Genomic DNA, 15,428 nt, shown 5'->3' with positions numbered 1-15,428 from the left:
CCCAATGCAAAACTATTTGCAGTAGATATAATTACTCCGGAGTATAGTAAAATAATTCAATACTTGACATTTCAAAACTTCCCATCCAATTTCAATGAAAAGCTTAAATAATGCTTAATATTAAAATGTGCCTATTATACGATGATTGGTGAAGCTTTATATAAACAAGGCAAAGATGGAGTTTTGCGACACTATATTTATCAAATTGAAGTATATACTATATTGGAATGTTGCCACTTTGACAGTTATGGTGGACATTTTTTGAGGGACAGCACAGCTTGTAAAGCTTTATAGGCTGGTTATTTGTGACCAACACTGTTTGCAGATGCCTACCAATTCGTCCGTTATTGTGACCCATGTCAGAGAACGGATCGACCTATTGGAACTTTAGCAATGCCATTGGTACCAATTCTGGCTCAAGCGCCTTTTGAAAAATGGAGAATTGATTTTATAGGGCTAATTGCACTAGCCTCGAGAAATGGATAAAAATGATATATGCTGATACCAATGGATTACGTAACAAAATGGGTTGAAGCAGTAGCTACAAAAACCAATAGTACAAGTATAGTAGCAATATTTTTGTATGAAAATATTATTACACAGTTTGGTTGTCCACGAGAATTGGTTAGTGATCAAGAAACTCATTTTATAAATAGTACAATCGAAGCACTCACGGCTACATATGAGATAAAACATCATAAGACTACACCGTATCACCCTAGAGCCAATAGACAAATAGAAAAGATTAATGGAATTTTATGTAAAATCTTAACAAAAATAATTTCAAGAGCAGGAACAGATTGGGACACTAAGTTGTTCGCAACTGTATGGGCATATCGTATTGCATATAAAGTTACTACCAATGCTACCCCTTTCTAATTGGTTTATGGCCAGGAAGCAATCTTACCTATTGAATTGGAAGTCCAAAGTTTACGAATTGCTATAGATACTAGATTGGAAGATCAGGATTCATTACGGCACTGTTTAGAAGAATTGGAAAAATTGGATGAAATTAGAGCCAATGCATTAATGATAATGAAAACTACACAAAAACAAAGGAAGACTTATTATGATAGTAAGCTTAAACCAAAGGCTTTTATACCAAATGATTTGATACTTTTTTATGATAGTCGATTTAAAAATTTTCTACAAAAATTTCAAGGTTGATGGCATAGGCCATATCGAGTTATTGACAGATTTCCAAATGGTTCAGTACAATTGGAAGATTTTATGGATACTAAATTTATAACATGGATCAATGGTAATCAGCTTAAACTTTACTATCCATAAACCGGGACGGATTTTCTGTTACAAAAGGGAGAGTCGATCCAATTGATTGGACCATAGTAAGAAGTAGGAGGGGGGCTCTTAACAAGCATCGTGTTTTCTTTTGTAGTTAAGGAGAAGATGACGAACATGGTGTCTGAGAAAGCAAGGATGGAGACCAATTGGAAGGAACAGCAAGAGCGGCTGCAGGTAGAGGTTGCGGTGTTGCAGACTAAACTAGCCGCATTAGCAAAGGAGGCCAATAATTTAGTGCAGACCAATACACCAGTTTCAACGACAACACCTTCAAAGATATATTTGAAACCGATAGAAGAATGGCAAAAGATGTTGGAGGAATGTGACAACCAAATTGTCCGACTTGAGTCTCAGGGATGGAAATTGGGTTTGTTGAATGAAGATCTGACGACGCGTTTGGATGGACAACCATCGAACACCAAGGCAGACGACGAAGATGTAAAGAAGAGAAGGTCACCAATTCAAAGGGTGATAAGCCAATGCCATTGACTGAAAAAGCCAACACTACTATATCTTTATAAGTTGAGGCTAAATAATGTTTGCGAGGACGTTGCACAATTAGGAGTGGGACTATGTAGAATAGGTAAATAAACTTTGTAGTAAGTTATTGGTTGGTTATTGGCAACCTTGAGAATTAGATTGATGGTTAGGCAGTTTAGTTGGTAATTGTAGGTTGTTAGTAGAATAAATGGTTAAGAATTCAAAGGGTCATAACCTTTGGAATCCGTTGGTTGACAGATCATCTTTTTGGTAGGATAAATAGGTTGAGGAAAGAGAGATGGAGAGCTAGACTATGAGAGTCGTAAGTTGGGGTAAGCTTGGTGCTACCTCTTTGTTTTCTTTGCTTTTATTATTTGCTTATGAAGAATTGTGATTGAAAGAAGTATTATTGAATTGATAGTCATAGAATGGATTATGTGTTGAATCAAGACGATAGTAGTAAGCCTTGGTGTTTTGTAGTTTAATAATTGATTTCTGATAGCCAGAGTATAATCAATTGTGACACTAACAGATCCAATTCATATAACTAGTCTTTCTCCGTGTTCGAATCCACCTCTATTAGTTCAATTGCTTTGGTATATCGAAGCTTGAACGTAACGAGAACAACAGTAACAATCTCACCCTTTAAAAGTATTTTTTGAATTTTAAATACTATACTTCTTGTTGCAATGTTCTTATTTATACTTTTAGCACAAGTTATACAAGGTTTAACAATCGACAAAAATGAACAAAACACATTCTTGCAAATTAAGTTTTACTTGTGTACATTATGGAATATGAAAAATTATGAATTTCTCTTCTATTTTACATTGTGGATTTTGTATTGTATTACAATTGAGAATTTACAAATTACCAATTCAAATGAATGTGAATTTTTACATAAAAAATTATAGAAGTCAAAATATGATTTTGTATAATTATATTACTTATATATACTTTTATATTTAAGAATTAAGTTGAAATTTTATACCAAATATTACACAATAAAAATGTCAAAAAAAATTCATATTATATAAGTTATTAAATATTTACATACATCAAATAGTATAAGGCTTTAGAATTTTTGGTATTTGGAAATTGGTAGAAAGATTATTTTTTTGGTAAAAATCAATAATTTTTGTAATTAGTAAAAATAATTATTAATTATATTTATTATTTTATCAACACTGGATTTAATAACTAACTCTTAAGAATTTATGCTCTATACTATAAATAGACCATTACTTTTAAAAATATCAAAAAAAAAATTAAATCTAATAAGTTTATGTTGGAAATATGCTACTTAAAATTTTATAAGTTCTTTATTAATAAGCTATTAGCAAATGAAGACGAAATTTCTGCACTGTAATTAGAATCAATATACAAAAATAATATTTTAAATAAATACTTAGATTTCAAATTCTAACAATTTTTATTTGTAAGATTTAAATATCCAGATTTAATCACACATAAATATAAGAATATATGTATATATATTGGGAGAGAGGTTTTTTTTAATACTGTTTAGATCTGATTAATTTTGTAATTTTTTAAACATTTTGTATGAAAAACCATGCACCATTATATACTTTGTATGTATATATGTATGTATACACATACATATTAATATGTATTAACAAAAATTATGATTGGAGTTCAATTGAATGTGTATGTTGAACATGATGTTGGAATCTCATAATTTCAGAGTGTTTGTCATAATGAATTTAGTCTTTTCTAAATTTTAGAGTATGAATGTGATATACATACATACTTACATACAAGATTTTACCAAATTTGTATAATTAGAGAAGATGTTATTATATTTTACCTTCACAATGTTATTTAATGTTCTAAATTAATTTATTTTACAAAAATCGATAGTTTTGTATGAAGAATGTTATGTTTAAAAATGTGCAATAAAACTAAATAAATAAATAAACAACAAACACTTGATAAGAACAAATCCATGTTTAATCCATACTGTTCAAACCATCAACTCTGATTTGAATAACATACATTTTAGGAATGTTGATTTCATTACATACTGAAATTTTGAATATAACACGATTGAGGTGATGTTTTCAAACATGGGTGATTTGAAGAACGATGTAATAATTGAACACAGCACATAAAGATGGGTTACCAAAACTTTCTGTCATTCAATAAATCGATTACATCATAAAGTTTTACATTGACAAAATTAATATATACACAAACATAAAAAAACTGGAAAGTCAATTACGCAAAAAGGAAAAGGTATTAATTGGTCAAAAAAAGGAACTCTGACGCGGAATTTCCGTGAACCACGTAGATACCATCATCCGTAGGAATTTTCATTCATCCAATACCACGTTCATTAATGCATGGCTTCTGTCGAAAGTGGCTGGAGCAGGTCCGTGGACCCATTACAAGGCTTGATGACATGGCATCTTGCTGACATGGCAGGGAGTTCGATGCCACGTAAGGTTTTGGAAAAAAGGTGTGGAAGTGTGGAAGCGAGGCCTTCCTTTTTGAACCGAAACGGCGGGCGGGGGCTAATAATCCCGGTGCACAGGCCCATTTGAACGCCCATTCAGTTCCTCGCCCCGCCCAAGCCCCCGCCCCCGTCCGTCTCCGACGTCCTCTCGCCGCTCCGGCGGGCAACCCAACGAGAAACGTAACGGGACAAGACGTAACGGCACGCTCCGTCCTCCCGCTCCGTCGTCTCCTTGCTCTTCCCCATCCCACTCTGTTTTTTTTTGGCCTCTGTTCCAATTTTAATCTGCTCAGGTTTACACCTCCAACGCCCAGAGCGGACACTCCGCCACTCATTGCATTCGCACACAATCCCTGCACTTCTCAGATGGACGGTGTCCATCTTCACCGGTCGTCGCTTATTGATGTGCCAAGTAGGAAAGCCAGTCTTGTCGTAGTTTCGTTTTGGTATTTTGTTGTTGTTGTTCAAGCAATGTAGGAATGATGGGCGACGGCCCTAAAGTGGAGATCCGCAGGAAGCGTCAGGAGCTTTCTGTTGTCGCCACATTGTTGCTGAACATGTTTCTTAAGAAAAGTCGTGCCGGAAATGATCTGCCGCATTAGATAAAGGAGAGTTGTCCTGTTGGGGTCACATTGCAACGTAGAGAAATTTGTGGTGTCGTCGGGAAGGAGTGGAGTCGTAGCTGTTAGAAAGGTTCGACAGGGTGGACTTGTCGCATTTGTGCAGCCAGGTGGCGGATTGTGGTGAGTGCGATCGTAGTGTTCGTCATGTGGCGAGTGGCTTGTCCGCATTGCACGAATCGTAGACTGCGAAGAAGGTGAGACAGGAGAAAAGCAGCGAGAATTAAGTCTAGCTCAGGACTTTTGGGTGAGTGAGACATCGACCATCGCTGCCGTCATTACCGATACATCAAATGCGGGTCCTGGGTAGCTCGTGACAGCGTTCATGGTGCCAGCTTCCACCAGCACGAGGTTAGATGCAAGGCCTAAAACTAGTTCAGTCCACAACCTATATATCAATCATTCTCGGCAATTTGAAGTACACTGGTAGTATTATTTTCAACAGATCGAGTGCCTTGTGAAGGGTTGAACAATTTCCTTGAATACAATAATTCCAATCCGAGACGCTTACCTCAGACCAATTTCTTTGCCACATTTAACGATAATACCGTAACCGTTTTGTGCACCAACGTTCTGCTTTCAAATGTTGTGATACACTGCAGTGGTAGCTCCAAAAGCATCCAGCACATTTGATGTGCAATTCATAGAGTCCTGTAGTGCTCGTTTAGGGGCTGCAAGGAAGCGGCTGGCGAAATTCGTCATGCGTGGTTCACCGTAGTCTGCCGCTGCGTGAGGCTGTCCGGGGCCCGACATTGCGCGAGTTGAGGATGACAGGTGGACTGGATAGTGCAAGACTGTTGCGCCCGCGTCCTCCTGGTTCTGGCTCGGGGACGGCCTCGGATGAGGCGAGGCGAACGAGAGCAGCAGCCAAACGCTCGGCCACGGAAGACAGCTGCTCGAGACCTGGGAGTAGTGTCGGCAACTGTAAGAAACCCGTCGGTGCGCAGCCGGTTAGGAAGCGTGCCGCTCTTTCGGACATCTCGAACCAGTCGAATGTTGGTGGAAGTGGGAGGCCCATCGGTGGGGCGGGTGACGGAAAGGGCGTGGATTTGGAAGCTGCGCAGAGCGGGCAAGGAAATGAGAATGTGTGTCCCGGAAAGGTGCCCCAGGTGTCCAGTAAGGGAAAGGAACAGGAGGTGGTGTTGGTGTGTGGGACTGATGGTGCTCCGAGGGGCGAGTCGGAAGCGATAGCGTCTTTGGAGAGGCGAACTTTGCAGAACCTGCGCTTATCCCAAGAGGCGAAGGATCGGACGAAGCAAGGTACTGGCGACAGAGGAGTGTGGAGTGTGACGACGTGAGATTGTGGGATTGTGAGATTGAATGGGGGATGTCGGTGGTGGGGTGAGATTGTGGTGGTGATTGGCGGTGCGTGGTGTGTGGGAATTGAGAATGTGGGATCCTGTGGTGAAGCAGGGGACCTGTTCGGCGGGAAGAGACGCACGGAATCGCGAGAGCGGTCGAGCGGGGGATCGAGGTATGAGGACATCGACAACGATCACTCGGACCCTCAGATGTGTACGACGTACGCGACGGACATTTACGCCCACCTGCGAATGGCGGAGGTGAGAGCCTAAACCCTGGACCCCGCGGGCAGTGGTTGGAGAGCAGGGTGTGGGCGGAGGGCTCAGAGGGCATGGTAGTGGGTGAGCAGAATGACGGAACGGAGAGTGCGGTGGTTGCGCAGATGAAAAGGCGGCCATCGGCGAACTTCATGGAGTCGATGCAACAGGACATCAACCCGAGCATGCGAGGAATTCTGGTGGATTGGCTGGTTGAGGTGAGGATGTTGGGGGTGCATTGGTGCGGAGTGGGTTTTGATGATCGGCGAGCGGCGCATTGCGAATTGTGTGGTGTGTGTGTGCGTGGTGGTGGATTGTGATGCTGAGGCGGGGTATTGGTGCACAGGTTGCGGAGGAATACAAGCTTGTGCCCGACACTTTGTACCTGACGGTGTCGTGCATCGATCGATACCTTTCTGCACATGTGGTGACCCGACAACGGCTTCAGCTGCTGGGTGTGGCTTGCATGCTGATCGCTGCGTGAGTGACGCAAAACTGTTTGTGGATTGCGCGGTTGCGGTAGGAAGTGGGTGATTGGAGGAGAGTGTGAGGCGAGGGGATGGTTGCGTTGTTTGTTGATTGGTGTGCTGAGAGGTGTTGGTGAGTGGTGCTCAGAAAGTACGAGGAGATATGCGCCCCCCAAGTAGAGGAGTTCTGCTACATCACGGACAACACGTACGGGCGCGAAGAGGTGGGGGTTGTGAGTGATTGGTGATCGATGATTGGTGGGATGAGGTGCGGCGCGGGTGATGTGGGGGTAGATGATGAGTGGTGTGATGTGGAGGTGTGCAGGTGTTGGAGATGGAGAGGGGAGTTCTCCGGGTGTTGAAGTTCGAGCTCACGACTCCGACGATCAAGAGCTTCCTGAGACGGTTCATCAGAGCGGCCCAAGCAGGTTGCGAAGCTCCGGCGCTGGTGCTGGAGTTTCTGGGGAACTATCTGGCGGAGCTGACGCTTGTGGAGTACGGGTTCTTGCCATTCCTGCCGTCTATGATAGCCGCGTCTTGCGCGTATTTGGCGAGAGTGACGCTGGACTCGTCGAGACGTCCGTGGGACGCCACATTGCAGCACTACACGGGGTACAGGCCATCAGAACTGGAGCAGTGTGTGAGGGCCATGCACGAGTTGCAGTGCAATACGAGGGGGTGCACACTTCCTGCGGTTCGAGAGAAGTACAGGCACCACAAGGTGGGTTAGCGGCGTAGGAGGTTGGCGTTTGTGCGTCGGGTGGGTGTTTGCATGGCGGCGGAGTGGTCGGAGTGAGGCGAGAGGAATGTCGGGGACAGACGGTCTAACGTGAGCATGTGTGGGGTTTGCAGTTCAAGTGCGTGGCAGCCCTGGTTCCACCAGCCTTGCTTCCAGAGGAGTACTTCCGGGAGCTGGAATGAGAAGCGGGGACGAGTAGGGTGGCGGTGGAGGTGCGGCGAAGAATAAGAGCATAGATCCACCAAGGGGGAACGGTAAGACTAGGATTGTGCATATGCGTGGATGTTGTGAGAGCGCCGAAGATGGCGGCATTGTTCACGAGCGCGATCGGGTTGTGGAGCGTGCGCCCTGGAAAGAAGCACGTCGCAAGCTCCAGGGTCGGAGGGTGGGGCAGCGGGGTGAAAGAAAGGGAAGCGGTTGGAGGGCGGGTCGTGGTGAGTGACGATGGAAGTTGTGGGCATCGGAGGGGAGCGGTTGTAGATGTCACGCCCGCGGCACATGGGAGCCTGAGGTGTGGCATGCAGCCATGCAGGCCAGTCAACGGCGGACGAGAGGACGCAGCGTTGGCTTGTGCATTTGGCTGGTAGTGGTGCTCCAGTTGGGAGGTTGGTGGCAGGCAGCAGAATGTAGCACCACAGCGGGGCAAAAGGCCAGAGTGTAATAATATGTAAACTCCAGGGAGAGCATTTGAGAAACATTTTTTTTTATAAAATTGATAGTGAAAAGCAGGAATAGATTTTGAAATGAAGGTCACTCGAGTATTTGGGGCAGGGCGAGTGCAGGCTGGGTGTGTTCGGATTTGGAGGTGAGCGTTTGGAGAGATGAATGATGCGGTGGCTTGAAATGGGGAGGGTATGTGTGTCTGGTGCTTGAAGCAGAGTTGGCAGTCGATTTGGTAATGAATGGTGCGGCTTGCACACGTTGTCGGGCATGGGGTATGCTGTTACTGGGATTTCATAATTTTCTGATCGTTGGACAAGCTGCCCTCAAGATACAGTGGGGTCTGAGCCTGTGCATGCATGAGGTGAACTGGTGCTGGTGTATGATGAGTCCCGTTTTGGGGAACAGTTTGTTTTATAGGAGTGAATAATAGTCTGTATGTTTTACGTATTTTGAAAATGACTGCCATAGTAACTTGTAGCTACATTAGCTGCAAAAGGTGGAGATTGTGTGAGCATGGAATATCTGTCTGTTCAGAACTTATCTGTGCAAGATTGCGCGTTCATCATGGATAATTTTTGGGTAGCTATAATGGTTATGTTTTTAGTGTAAATTTGTGCATGTTGGTGATATATAAGGTGCACCCAAATTCACTACGTATGTGTGATATAGGTACATATTAATATGTAATGTTTGTGATTTTTACATATTGTATACATGCAGTGTTTATTTTATGTCTTTGCTATTTGGACTAACTGGAGATAATTTTGCAAGCTTATACACTTAGAAATACAAAATGTTGTGAGTGAACAATCAAAGCAATTCTTCAAATAGGAAAATATAACATTTCATTTAAATCTTTGTATTGTTTTACTAAAGCTTGTATTTTACTTTATTCATTTGTTGTGTAGTTATATTTGTTGATCTTAATAGTAACTAAGCTTTGTGCATGTTAAATAGAATTGGTACTCACAAGTTTCATGTTCTACTGACATTGATTCTGACAAATTTTACCATTGAGGAAAAAAATAGATCTAGTACACATATAATTTTTTAAAAATATAAAAAAAATAAGTGTGTATTTTTAGAATACAAATTATTTGGAATGATTGTTGTAAAATATGTTGATACTAGGCAAACATTAACTAACACAAGTACACAAAAAAAACATTGACAAGATTGAGAATAGACTTAGATATATTTTATTATAGAATAATTAATAAGAAGTGAATGTAAGTTTTTTTAAAGCTCATATAGCTTGTGTACTAACTATTCAAAGTTTAGATTGTTTTTATATTAGCTTCTTAAGAATAGGATACTTTTTAGAGAGATTCTATAACCATGTAGTATATCTATGAAGATCTATAGATTTCTTTTAAGTTTAAAATGTATTCTTATATTTTTTTTCATTTGAATTAATTTACATAGAATATTTATTTAGAAATAGGTTCTTAATGAAAAGTTAAGTTGTTTTGTAAGTTAATAAAATTTAAGATTTATTAAATGGTATCAATCACAAACTTTAATCTATACTCATCACAAAGATGGTTGAATGATTCTTAAGCCATTAATAATTTTGTACACCTAGGTTAGAAGGATATCTATTAATATTATGAATATTAAAATCTATTTTGATATAATTAGAAAATATATTTATTTTTTTATTAGATTTAATATCCTTCTCAAATTGTAATACTACACACAAGGACTTTTTTTTTTAATTATGGTATTTAGCTCATCACAAAAAAAAATATATATATATATATCAATAGCTCATCTAAAAAAAGTCATATAATTAACTTATATAACTATTTATAATTTTTATTTAATATAGACATGTTTTATAATTTTTTAAGAAAAATTAGTGTAGAAAGTTAGTATAAGAAATTTATTTTAAAATAGTTATATAAATTATTTATATTAAAAAATTACCAATAAAAAGTACAAATAGTTTTTGACACATTTAGAAGAATTTTAAATAACTCCAATTTATACTTACTAATATAATATCTATTCCAATATACATATTATTCTAATTTATTTAGATATTATATATACCACATTTTTAAATTTTAGATTCTAAATTATCATACATATTAAGAATACATGGTTGTACTTGTTTCTTTTTATAAAGTCTAATGGTATCACAATGTTTGATTAAAAACATATAGAAAACATAATGATTCTGTTTTGATTTTAATACTTATAATTAATTTACATGATTATAATTAATTATAAATTGATATTTTATTAAAAATAATAATAATATAAGACTTTAATAAACCAATCAAGAAGTGAGAAACAAATAAGAAAAAAATAGGTACAAGAAAATAGAAACTCAAATGTCTATTACTTATTACAAAGAAAATAAAGAATCTTGAATCTAGACTTGAATACAAGAAAGGCATTGATACAATTAAAGATGATTCTTTTCTTGTCTTTATATATTAGGTATCAAAAGAAGGTTTTGTAGAAGCTTCCAAAAGACCCCAAAGGCTTATGAAGTAAAAGGCTTATGAACTAAATGTAAAGTTGTAAGTTGCTTCTAACACAGTTTCTCAAAAGTAGATATGAAATAAGTTCTAATACTTAAATATATATAAGTAAATACAAATAATTAGAAATATTTTAGGTAAATAATATATTTTTTATAATACTTACAAATATTTTAGTGGTTACATATTAGATCTATAGTTCTTAATAGATGTTTCGTGTTACTATTAAAATTTATAATACATATTTTTTAATTTTAAATAGTTATATTATAAGCAATCTACAACTTTATTTGTAGGCTATAAGTTTTCTAGTCTTTAGAAAGCGTCTAAAGAACCTTCTTAGTAATTAATATATTTAGAAGCAAGAGTGTTATTATTTTCAACTTTGTCAATTTGTTTCTTCTTTTGTGATGTTCTTAATGTAAGACTATATAGTTTCTTTATAATTGATAATAGTCATTTTAGTTTTTCTTTTTTATGATTTTTTTTAAACTCATAAATTTGATAATCTGATAAGACTACTATTTTTATGATTTTTAATTAATTAATTATAAAATTTAGCAGATTATTTCATTATTAATAAGATTTTATTGTATTTAAATGCCTAAAAACTAATTATCTTTAAAATAATATTTATTTATTATCTATATTAAAAAACTATCTTTCTTGTAAAACTTATGATTTATTTTTAGAGGTTGTATTTCACCTTTCTTGAATCTAACTTGTATAATTGTTAATACTATATATTTAAATAATAAATTATCTATAATTGGAAGAAAATAAACAATAGAAGCTACACTTAGAAGAAGTTACAATACATATGCAATTGTTCTAAATCTCCAAAAAAAATTAATTTTTTTTAGCAAATATATAACTTATTAGAAATCTCCACTCTAAAAACATTCTTATTATGTCTATAGAAGAAATAAATAATAAAGTTTAATTTTACTTTAAATTTGTATTTGAATAAAATAAATAAATACAAGCGGATTAATCCTACAAATAAATGAGCCAAGTTCAATATGTTACAAAAGTTTGATGGAAGAAGATTGAAATTTTAACCTCAATTACAACATATCATGCTCTATTTATACTTATATTTTTCTCAATATCCGAATGTAATACTAAAGTATGATTTATAAAAACATTTATATCTATAAATATAATTTTTTATTTAATTTCTATAGAAATAAATTTATAAATTTTTATTTAAAATTATTTTTAGAATTATTAGTCTATAAATTTAGAAAAAATAATAAAAAGAAATATATATATATATATATATATATATATATATATAAAAAAACTACGTTTAATTGTATTTTTTGATAATTTACTTGTAATATAAATTGAGAGAACATTAATATTTAAATGTCTTTAAAAATAAATAAAACCAAAAATATCAATAGAAAATTTATTAGAGCAATTAATTATTCTAACAACTCCATGCAATAATTGATTCTTTGAAGGTGTGAACCACAAGGATATGGCTGTAGAAGGACAAACCAAACATTGACAACAAATTTTTAAACTATAATATTTTTTTTACCAAGACTCAAACCTAATAAAATTGATATATCGTAATTTAAGAAATTAATTCTAAAAAAATAATTTTTATAAATTATATATTTTTATTGTAAAAAATAAAGTTATAATATACAAGATTAATCCATCAAATCAAATATATTTAAGATCCAAAGCACATACTTCAATACAAAAAATTAAATAATATGAATTCTTGATTAAAATAAAAATCTTGCAATTAAACAATTCTAAAAAACTATTGTTCAATATAATTTTTATTCTACTATCAAATTCTACATCTTAATTTAATTTTCTTATAAATATTTAAATTTCAAATTTTATAGTTTTAGCTTAAATTCTTTAAAATACTACAATCTTAACATGTTTATTGAACAAGGACTTTTTTCTACAACACAAATTAGTACTTATAAAGAAGAGTTGATCAACTATATTAAAAATTAATAATAGACAAATGATTGCATCTAGAGATGTTTTTGGAGTAATGTAATTATTAAAGGTGATATTAGAAGAAGATAGATCCTTAAAAATATGTGTAAATAACTAAAGAATTAAATTATTATGATTTATCTTTAATATTAGAGCTTCTTCATTAATGAAGGCTAATATTTATATTAAGAGAGATATACAAAGATCATATTATGTAGAATGTATCAAAGAATATGGATATTTTAAATATAAGGTTAGATCTTTTTGACATACAATTGCTTCAATTTTTTTCTAGCATTTGATAAAATATCCAATTTGTGGATTTCTAAACAACTTTGTTCTATGTCATTTGAGAACATTTCTATCTATTTCATGAATGAAAGAATATGAATGACATGTTTGTTTTATTTTACAAAAACTTGGAGCTGCAAAATTAGTTGCTAAGATAGAAAAATATATGCTTTATTATATATAAAAAGAAGATTTAGTCTATTTTATTTCAAATGTTGATATACAAATGGATTATAAGAAAGAAAACAAATTTAGTTATCAAAAAACTTTAAAATATTTATACAATGTTTAGTATTTTTTAGAATTTATAAAATTTAATCAAATATTTATTAAGAATTTCTACCAAGTTGCTACTTCACTTATATTTTAAACTTAAAAAATCAAATTGGATTAGAATAAATATACAAAAAAAAAAAAAAAAAAAAAAAAAAAAAAAAAAAAAACTTTATTTTCATCCCATATTTTATGCCATTAAAATATCTTCAAGGCATTTTAATAGAAAAAAAATACTAGTCTTTGTATTAAATATTTTTATTACAAGATATATGTATATATTAGACTTCATCTCATAATTTTTATTTAAATAAATTATAACTAATCTCAATTAATTATAAAATTATAATAAAGAAATTTTTACTATTATGAGTTCATTTAAAGAATACTATTACAATTTAGAGAGTAATTTTAATCAAATCATGGATTGCATTAATTATAAGAATCTTAAATATTTTATGTCAATAAATGCTTAAAATAATTTCCAAGCTTATTGGAATATTTTTTTATCTTAATTTATAGTTAAAGTTAGATATTTTTATATATAAATATACTTTTTAAATGCCTTTTGAAAATATTTTTATCTTGCATCAATACAAAAAGATGTTGCAAATGATCAATACTTGACGATTCTTTTAAAGTGAAATTATTTGCATCTTTGAGCTATTGAATTCATAATTTTAATTGAATTTTTTTTAAATGAATATTATTTAATTATATTAATTTAAATATATTTTTAAAATAATATTTATGATGATTTTATTTTTTTCTTAAATTTTTTTTATTTTTCATGAAAGACTTTGGCATAATCTTAAAGGTAAAATAAAATTACTTATACTTCAAGTACAACATGAACTTTCAACAACTAGACATGAATTTCTAATAACTATATGTTAAAAAATATAACAAAACTATAGAACTTATTTTTAAAAAAAATTGGCAGCCTCAATTGTAAAAATTTATCAAAATATTTATACAGTCTTGTGATTCTTGTTTTCGAAAAAAAGACTCCATATCACCAATTCTATAGATTTCTTTGACCTTAACCTATTTCAAAACAACCTTAATTTATTTTGTTTTATAAAATTTATTAATAATCGTCTAACATCAATTATTTTTAATTCCGCTTTTATAATGGTGGATTGTCTAATGAAAATGAATATTTTGTACCTTGTATAAGAATTATTATTTATATAGATTTTTTTTTTTGAATACAGATATTTATATCATAGACTTTGGATTGATATTTTATCATATCTAATCTAAGTTTTTAATTTGTATCAATACTTTAAATGATATTTTTTAACATTAATAACAAATTTTCTTTAGTTTTATTATCATCAAATTGATGAAGAAATAAAACATGTGAATCAAGTATTAGAGTATTATTTACAATGTACTATCATAGTAAATAGTTAAAATAATATCTTATCAATAAAAAATAATAATTTAATAATTTAGTATATTCTTTTATTTAAAAAATATATATATCTTAATTATGTTTTTTTCCTATAATACTAATATTTTCACATTTTTAATGTCAAAAATTTGAAAACAAAAGATTTTGCAAGTAGAATAGTAGAACTTCACACAACAATGAAGATACAAAGTAAAAGAGGCTTAAGCAACAAAAAAACTAATGAAAATGTTTTTACAAAAGAGAACCCTTCATTCAAAGTTAATAATGATTTATAATTATTTTACTATAATATCAAGACAAATTGACTTGGTCACAAATTGGATTATTAAAATCTTAGCTTGCTTATAATTCATCTATAAATTAATCTCATTTCCTATTTATTGAAATATTTATAATTGATAAAGATTTATTATGTGTTTTATTTCTTTCTTATCATATCTAATAATACAAGTAATATTCCAAGAAAATATTAATCTATCAACTTTTATTAAAAAAGTTAAAAACCAAAAATTTGAAATAAAAGAAGTCATAGATTTGAGCTCATATCAAAATAAATTAGAAACTTTTATACATTGGCACATATATGATGTTAATAAATGTATATGGAAACCATGTAAAATGTTGCAAATCCATAATTTTTTATTTTTTTATTTTTTTCTATCAAAATTATATATC

The 15,428-nt window shown here is 33.2% G+C and overlaps 1 protein-coding gene and 1 long non-coding RNA gene across 3 annotated transcripts in view; one reads left to right on the top strand and one right to left on the bottom strand.

The window, feature by feature from the left end:
• The first annotated feature begins 4,560 nt into the window (after positions 1-4,560).
• Positions 4,561-8,391, top strand: LOC112295731 (cyclin-A1-4). Of its 2 annotated transcripts, none has more exons than XM_024547628.3 (8): positions 4,561-5,229; positions 5,481-6,138; positions 6,292-6,440; positions 6,563-6,655; positions 6,784-6,917; positions 7,053-7,128; positions 7,230-7,625; positions 7,757-8,391. In XM_024547628.3, exons 2-8 carry the CDS (start codon positions 5,646-5,648, stop codon positions 7,823-7,825), a joined length of 1,410 nt encoding a protein of 469 aa, XP_024403396.1. In that variant the 5' UTR covers positions 4,561-5,229; positions 5,481-5,645; the 3' UTR covers positions 7,826-8,391. The 2 variants fall into 2 exon arrangements, with proteins under 2 accessions (XP_024403396.1, XP_090100680.1); XM_090244554.1 differs by having other exon boundaries at positions 6,289-6,440.
• Positions 8,392-12,923: 4,532 nt separating this feature from the next.
• Positions 12,924-15,428, bottom strand: part of LOC149989703 (uncharacterized) — a 76,041-nt gene continuing 73,536 nt past the window's right edge. The window contains exon 2 of the long non-coding RNA XR_016501877.1: positions 12,924-13,503. This is a non-coding gene — a long non-coding RNA (uncharacterized LOC149989703). The remainder of the gene's footprint in view (positions 13,504-15,428) is intronic.

This window comes from Physcomitrium patens, chromosome 2 (genome assembly GCF_059467195.1).
Source record: "Physcomitrium patens ecotype Gransden chromosome 2, ASM5946719v1, whole genome shotgun sequence".
NCBI classification, from domain to species: Eukaryota; Viridiplantae; Streptophyta; class Bryopsida; order Funariales; family Funariaceae; genus Physcomitrium; species Physcomitrium patens.
This window is presented reverse-complemented; position numbering and strand designations above follow the sequence as displayed.

Coding starts and splice junctions, on each gene's coding strand:
- LOC112295731 (XM_090244554.1), top strand. CDS start 5,646: ATGACAGGTGGACTGGATAGTGCAAGACTGTTGCGCCCGCGTCCTCCT. Junction 6,441..6,562: donor CCCACCTGCGAATGGCGGAG/GTGAGAGCCTAA, acceptor GTGGTTGCGCAG/ATGAAAAGGCGGCCATCGGC. Junction 7,129..7,229: donor ACACGTACGGGCGCGAAGAG/GTGGGGGTTGTG, acceptor GGAGGTGTGCAG/GTGTTGGAGATGGAGAGGGG.